The sequence below is a fragment of the Morone saxatilis genome, unplaced genomic scaffold, assembly GCF_004916995.1.
Source record: "Morone saxatilis isolate NCDOM2014 unplaced genomic scaffold, NCSU_SB_2.0 Contig6, whole genome shotgun sequence".
In the NCBI taxonomy this organism is placed as follows: Eukaryota; Metazoa; Chordata; class Actinopteri; family Moronidae; genus Morone; species Morone saxatilis.
The window spans coordinates 6,627,684-6,635,574 of NW_023340206.1; the positions used below are offsets into that span (position 1 = coordinate 6,627,684).

General features: G+C 41.4%; 1 protein-coding gene across 1 annotated transcript in view; it reads left to right on the top strand.

Annotated features, from left to right (window-relative positions):
- Positions 1–7,891, top strand: part of nid2a (nidogen 2a (osteonidogen)) — a gene marked incomplete in the record, with an annotated part of 31,943 nt that overhangs the window by 22,157 nt on the left and 1,895 nt on the right. The window contains 12 exon segments of the mRNA XM_035677567.1: positions 512–534; positions 536–559; positions 562–648; positions 733–838; positions 1,905–1,992; positions 3,150–3,195; positions 3,277–3,382; positions 5,605–5,734; positions 5,824–5,924; positions 6,032–6,204; positions 6,585–6,714; positions 6,815–6,986. Coding sequence (XP_035533460.1) covers positions 512–534; positions 536–559; positions 562–648; positions 733–838; positions 1,905–1,992; positions 3,150–3,195; positions 3,277–3,382; positions 5,605–5,734; positions 5,824–5,924; positions 6,032–6,204; positions 6,585–6,714; positions 6,815–6,986 — 1,186 coding nt within the window.

The following is a 7,891-nucleotide window of genomic DNA, read 5'->3' on the forward strand; positions in this document are numbered from 1 at the left end:
ACTTTCTGTCATAAATTTGTAGTCTCCAAGCCCAAGCTGAGATAATAACGTAAGTATAACATCATCAGGATTATTTTCTAAGACTTGCAAAGATCCTCCCACACAGAAGACATCATACCGCTGTTTTCACAGGAGTTGCTGAATAATGTTAGCTCCTCTACATGGATCTAAACTTTGATCCAGTGTACGTCTGGCAATGAAGCCACAAACAGTGCTCATGTATGCAGATGACACCATCCTGGTGTGCCTCATCACTGAGAATGAGGAGGAGAAAATATGAAACTTAACGTCAAAATGGCCCTTACTTTTCATCTTTGTGTTAGCTTAGCCTGAGAAAGTGGACAGGACAACCCTTTCCACTTTTGTTATTTAATTATCAAATTGTGTTGAAGCTTGTTATTTGAAGAGATATGATGGGGTCAAAAGCTGAAAAATATATGTACTAGAATTTGCCAACCAGCATGACAGAGAAATCCCTGTTCACTGAAAAAGAGATTTTGTTCCTTTGCAGATGAACCAGAGCATCCTAAAACCCCACTGTGAGCACCACAGAGAACAGTGTACAGACTACCCAGTCCAGAGGGATATCCTATTGTTGGAGCCTTTATACCTCAGTGCGATGCTAATGGACAGTACAGATCTCAACAGGTAAGTTTTGGTTTTAATTTATGGCGACATGGAGACATAATGTCATTGCTCTGTCATTACGATTACTGTTACTGTGTATTTCAGTGTCATGGTTCCACTGGATACTGTTGGTGTGTGGACAGTAGGGGACAGGAGAGACCAGGAACCAAGACTCCACCTGGTACACCATCTGTAGACTGCGACAGACCAGGTGAGACTGCTGTTTCTAGCTGCACAAGACATGTTGCATGTGGCAGGTAAAATCAGACATAGTACAGCTTTCAGAATGAGCATTAAAGACTTCTTTAGAGAGAGAAATCTTTAGGAGCCCAGTCAGAAGGGATTTATAGTAGTCCATGCAGAATAAGAGTAGATCTTGAACAAGCTAGAAGCAGGAGGGTTTTGAGTTGTCCAAACCAGCGTCAGCAGGTGTATTATGTCATGGCTCTCCAAGGCTTTCTTGCTAAACATTGACCTGTGAACCCCCTAATTCCTCAACTCAATGACAAGTCGTTTACGTGAGTGTGTGTCTAACCTTGTAAGTGGTGCACTATTGAGGTCATTGGGTCGTAGCCTTGGAATGCCTGGAAAAACAGGTGATATCACTGCAAGGCCGTGTGTGTGCTGGGAAGCTGAAAGTGAAGGACGGCAGTGTGAAACTGAGATGAAGCACATTTGGTATCTATATTGTTGCTATTGGCAAAGAGACACTTTGTTATTTTTTTCTTATATTAACTAAAAGTTGACAGGTATATCCTGGCTAAATGGACTTTATGACCTTCTAACTATGAGCTGTCAGTGAGAAAATAAACATTTTAAACCTTCTAAGCCTTTTTAAAGTACATTTGTAAGACTTTACACAAACACAGCCCTGTCCACAATGCACAAACGTAGCCTATGCAATAAAGGATAATATTATACAAAAGGATAATTAGCTGAAACATGAACATTTGTGAAAAATGTATAGTCTAGGTTGACCACATCTTTTATAATGGACTGCATTTGTTGTTCATAATTAACATTAAGATGAAGGACTGGTGATGAGGGCATAATCAGTAATTATTCCATTAATTTAATTAAACTATATTAGTTATTATGTTTTTACTAAAAACAAACATTACACATGAAAAATTACTTTTTACAGAATAAGAAAACAGTTACTTAATGTATTTAAATATCTACCAATCCATTTAGGAAAAGGGGGTTTCTATCCGCTATTATAAATGTTATAAAAGAATATGTGTATGATCCTATTATTGTCTATCTTTCTCAACCAGATGAACCAGAGCGTCCTAAAACTCACTGTGAGCACCACAGAGACAGTGTACAGACTACCAGTCCAGAGGGATATCCTATTGTTGGAGCCTATGTACCTCAGTGTGATGCCAATGGACAGTACATACCACTGCAGGTCAGTGCTTGTAATTTGTTTAATCCATTAAAAAACATTATTTTTATATCAGTGACTGAACTATAATTTTGAAATTGAAAATACATGAATTTAATCTGGTGTACTGCTGTTGTTATTTTAGTGTCACGGTTCCACTGGACATTGTTGGTGTGTGGACAGTAGGGGACAGGAGAGACCAGGAACCAAGACTCCACCTGGTACACAACCTAGAGACTGTGACAGACCAGGTGAGACTGCTGTTTCTAACAAGACATGTTGCATCCAAACTTGTCAGCATGTATACACACATTTAAGTACTGGGTCGCTGGAATAAAGGGGATGGATCATAATATATGGTAGGTAAATCAGGCATTGTATAGCTTTCAGAATACGCTTTATATGCTAAAGAGAATACTTAAGTAGTCCATGCAGGATAAGAGTAGATCTTGAACAAGATAGTAGCAGCAGTAGCAGGAAGGTTTTAGTTGTGCAAACAGAGCCAAGCCATCAATTGTGAGGAGGAATAGTAGTGGGCTCAATCCTAGACCATGTGGTACCTCAGTGTGTTGGGCATCTGTTTTTACCATACATCTTCTAAACAGTCAGGGAGGAGTACGTCCTAAACCCTCTTAAAAGCCTTTAAAAGTGGAAAGCTTGTAAAAGGGTTAAGGCTGTATTCAGACCCAATTAGGTGTTGGGGTAGTCTGTTTAGGCTGCAGTGGAGGGGGCTGCAGGGGATGTAGTGATTCATCTGCGATCAGACTGGTCAAACGGCTCCACAGTCAGCTTAAAATATCGCTGAAACCACTCTCTATCCAGGCAGAGCTCACGGACCAAACAACGATACTGTCCCAGTTGTGTCTTTGTTTGGTTTATTTAGTGTACTCAGCTTCGACGTCTGCGTCTGGCTTGCAGTGTATGCTGTAAAATATCAATACCAAGAAGCTTCCTTTGGTTTGTGTCCATTTGACCAGTGAATTTTTTTTTTTTACAAATGTTTCCATTCCATTTCTTATTTTTTTTAAATAATCCTCAGATGAACCAGAGCAACCTAAAACTCACTGTGAGCAGCACAGAGAAGCATGGTGTAACAGCACTAGACCAGTGCAGAGGGATATCCTATTGTTGGAGCCTTTGTACCTCAGTGCGATGCTAATGGACAGTACAGATCTCAACAGGTATCTTTTTTAATTGTTTTGTAAGTGAAAAATACTTTGCATCCTTATTCCATATGACATTTATCATTATGTCTATTTCAGTGTCACGGCTCTACTGGACATTGTTGGTGTGTGGACAGTAGGGGACAGGAGAGACCAGGAACCAAGACTCCACCTGGTACACCACGTAGAGACTGTGACAGACCAGGTGAGACTGATAATTCTTACTCTCAGTGTGGATATGTGCACCATATCCACATTCTTCATATGAAGACTGCAGTGTGTGCAGGAGTTATTATTATACCATCAAAGAGGATGGAGTGCTCTTTGAGAGGCCAGCTTGCCAGGATAGTTGAATGTCATCAGCGTACTGGGTCAGGAGAAAGACAACAAGGAGTGCAGCCTTTCCCTCTTTAATGAGGCACATTGAGTCTGTGAAACATTACTGATGCGTTAACTCAGTACAAGCACCAATTCACCAGGGCTGATGTGGATTTTAGGTGATATCACCCAGAAATAGCAAAATACTATTAAGATTAAAAGAATAGTTTGACATTTTTTCTGAAATACGTTTATTTGCTTTCTTGCTGAGATTAAGATGGGAAGATCAATACCACCCACATGTCTGGAAACAAATATAGCTGGTTAGCTTAGCATAAAGACTGCAAACAGAGGGAAAAGCTAGCCTACCTACCAGCACCTGTAAAGCTAACTGGAGTCTGTGCTGGTTGCCTGGCAACCGCAAAGTGACAACAATACTCCAAAATGGCACTGAAAACCACAAATTATATTTTAATCACACAAAAAATATGGCATTTTAATTAGTGAGCTGTAGAGGCTGCTGACTGTACCTCATATACTGTAGCAGACAGATATGAGAGTGGTATTGATCTTCTCATCTATCTATTGGAAAGAAAAGACACAGTGATCACAGCTGAGCAAGAGCTTTAGAACGAGAATGTTGATAATTGGTCGGGTAGCCAACATAAGCAGTTTTAAACATGTCAAGTTTTTGAGTTAATAATAATAAAGTCTAATAACGTCTTTGTGGCTATTAAAAGTTTGCAGCTCTCTCTCTCTGTGGTTATGTGATGCTCTCTCGCCATCTCACTCACACTCTAATGTACACAGAGGCCGTTCTATAAATCCTGACCTTGCTATAAATTCCATTTATGACCACCCAAACATCTGAAGTGGTCATTTCGTGGCACTGTCAGATGAGCGGCTTGCTGTTGCCGGGCAACCAAACAGAAACAAGATGGGCCGCCTGACCAGCTGAGTGACAAAGCAGTGTTACACCCACCCTGCAGATGTACAGACAGAAACACATGCTTGTAGATTTTGTACATTTCGCTAACTTTTCTGAACTCATAAGTTTGTTTCTTTCCTACTTCTCCTCATATTCAGCTGCACTCATTCACACCTGAAAGCTGCGCAGTGCAACCACACACAACCTTTTTTTGTTTGTTTGTTTTTTGGTGGTTCGGTGCACTGGAGCCATATTCAGGGATTCCTCTGTAATAGTTCTTGATGAGGGAGGGGAGGGTATTTCCTGCTCATATCCTCTGGTCGACACAGGAGTTGAGACTAGAAACATTGTTTGCGTGGATGTAACCGCATAATTTGACCATTTTTGTTTTATTCATGAATTAACTTCTGGAGTTTACGTGATGCAGGCACTCTCAGATTTGTGTGCTGGTGGAAGTTAGTCTGTATTTATGCGTACCCACATAAGTATTACAACTCACTGCCAACACAGTAAGTCAGCAGAGGATTGAAATGTCATCGATTTAGTGGACAGTCCACATGCTGTCAATTTCGGGAAAGCACGTCAGAGACACAGGAAGCACTAAATTCAGTTGGTCGTGTGGTTAAACAGTAAATAGAAGTAAAACCAAGTGATTCATAAGACCGGACTGCAGCTTGCTAACCTCCACTACAATAAATCTTGCTAGAAAAACTTATTATGAGACATCAGTCTGATTTAGTTATTCTTTGTCTCTCTTTATCTCTCTGATCTCCCACTATAGAGTTGTGCTCTTCTCACCTTCCTCTCAAATATGATCCTAATCTCCTCCTTAGTTTAGTAACTGTGCAGTCTCACATTAGAAATGTACAGAGAGAGAGGGGCCAGTATAAACATTAGTGGAAGCCTAAAGTGGTTTTGGGTTTAGTTTTAAAGCTCCCCTGTAAAGTGAGTTATTAAGGGATTTTACAAGATAAACAGTATTGACAAAAGCAAGATGTGTGTACATTGTGTGTGCCTCTTTAAACACAGGGCCTCCCCGTACCATTAATCAAGCACTCCCTGTGAAAGCTAGAGCTAGAAAACAGCATAAGAATATCATTAAACAATGACAACTTACAGTAGGATTAAATTTAACTTTAACAGTAACAGTGTTGGGTGTGTTTGATTCTTCTCCCCTTCAGTCCCGGTGGGTCCAACCCAGCGTCCAGACAGTGTGTGCGAGCGATGGAGAGCCAGTTTGATGGAGCACTACGGTGGAAAACCAGAGCCACAACAATACATGCCTCAGTGCGATCCAGATGGACAATTCAGGTACACACACACACACATACATACAGAGCAGAAAAACAGGAGCAAAATATAGTTTTTTAATATCAAATTACTCTTGAATTGTCTCTCAGGCCAGTCCAGTGTTATGGAGAGACCACTTACTGCTGGTGTGTGGACCAGGACGGACGGGAGGTTTCTGGTACCCGATCACATGATGTTGTCAAACCTGCATGTAAGTCTCTCTTCACCCACATGTTGTCAAAATGACATGTGACTGTGCTCTATTTCACGCCACCTATCATTGGTGAAACTTTTTTAATCCGTCCAATCTCTTCCCAGGCCTTCCCTCAGTTGCCCCGCCCACCGTGCGCCCGTTGCCCCGCCCGAATGTGACCCCTCCTCCAAACACTGACGTCACACTGCTGTACGCTCAGGGACAGAAAATAGGAGCGTTGCCTCTGAACGGAACCAGACTCGATGCAACCCGGTCCAAAACACTACTGACTCTACATGTATGTATTCATATTCTGTCTCCTTGTATTTATTTTGTTAGTTGGTTCTACATACATAGTTCTTGTGATTCTTTGATTATTAATAAGAAAGATGTTTAAAAATCAGGATCTGTTTTTATGCCTTGTAACTTTGTCTACACCAGAAATGGGAATGTGTTCCATTATCACCGACCGCTATCTAAGCAGCATCGCAAATTAGATCAATTCTAGCTAATGCCAGAGCTAGTTAACATTGTACGTAACTTAAAATGAGATGTGTGAATCAACCAGAGTTGAAACTGTTGACTTGTATTTACTGTAGCCAGCAATAGCAACCAGAAGTTAAGTTAATAATATATGTAATTATGTGTATGCTTATCTTCATATGTGTGTGTGTGCAGGGTTCCATAGTTGTTGGTTTAGCCTATGACTGCAAAGAGAACCGAGTCTATTGGACCGATTTATCTGCAAGAACCATCAACAGAGCTTCAATGACGCCTGGAGCCGAGCCTGAGATACTCATTAACACCAGTAGGAACACACACTGACGCTCATTCACTTCCATAACAACTGTTGTGTGATGTTTTAGATGATCTCATTACTTTCTCTGTGGTCGCCCTGCTTCTTGTAGATCTGGTCAGTCCAGAAGGTTTGGCGGTGGATGTAAAGCGTAGGTTGATGTTCTGGGTCGACTCGAACCCGGACGTGATCGAAACCGCCAACCTGGACGGCAGCGGGAGGCGGACGCTGTTTGAGGCAGACTTGGTCAACCCAAGGGCCATCATAGTGGTCTCCTCCACCGGGTAAAGCTTCTCTTTTGGTCTTGCTTCAGGTTTTAAAAAGAAAATCACTCACAGAATCGTACATTTTCTGAACATGCCACTTCTAAAGCCGTGGGACCGTTGAGTCCGGATTTGCAAACATGTACAAATTTCTTCCCTGAGCAAGAAACAAACAAACGCCCACACACTCTGTTCGCGATCAAGTGTAACATCCTGGAGGTGTTCCACTGAAGCAGAATGAGTATTTCACTGTACCCAGAGTGATGTTACATCAGAAGAGGGGCACTGATGGTTCTCAGCCCATTAGCACGACCATGAAATCAACACACATTTAAAGTCCTCAGACAGGCGATGAGTCAACCAGGCCTGTGTCTAATTCATTAGTACAGTGTGGGTTATATTTTTTACAGAAAGGATTCTTGTTCTTGAGTCTGGTTTCCAGACTCGGGAGACTGTGACCCAAACATGACTTCATCAGCATGAGACAGGCGATCGCAGGGAAATCGATGGGCTGTAGTTCTCAGGGCGGAGTGTCCCTTCAGTGACGCATGTTGGATAATCCTGTTATACAAGTGACTTTTAGAGCTTTCTCTGACAGTGTTGCACAAAACTGAGTCAAGAAACCTACACTGGATTACCTGATGCTATAAATCCTGGACAGTCACACACACATACACACACACATTGGTCAGCTCTCCAGGAATAACATCTGCTTTTCATTATTGCAACTAATCACATAATCAACAGGTATGCATGCTTGTTTGTGTGTGTGTGTGTGTGTGACTGTGTGTTAATGTGCTTGATACAGCAGATTACACATAGCAGCAATAATCCAAATCATAAAACCTTAAATGTGTGTTTCACATTATTGGTTTGACAGTTTAAAGTTTATTTTTTGACTGAAGGCCAAGTGTGTGTGTGTGTGT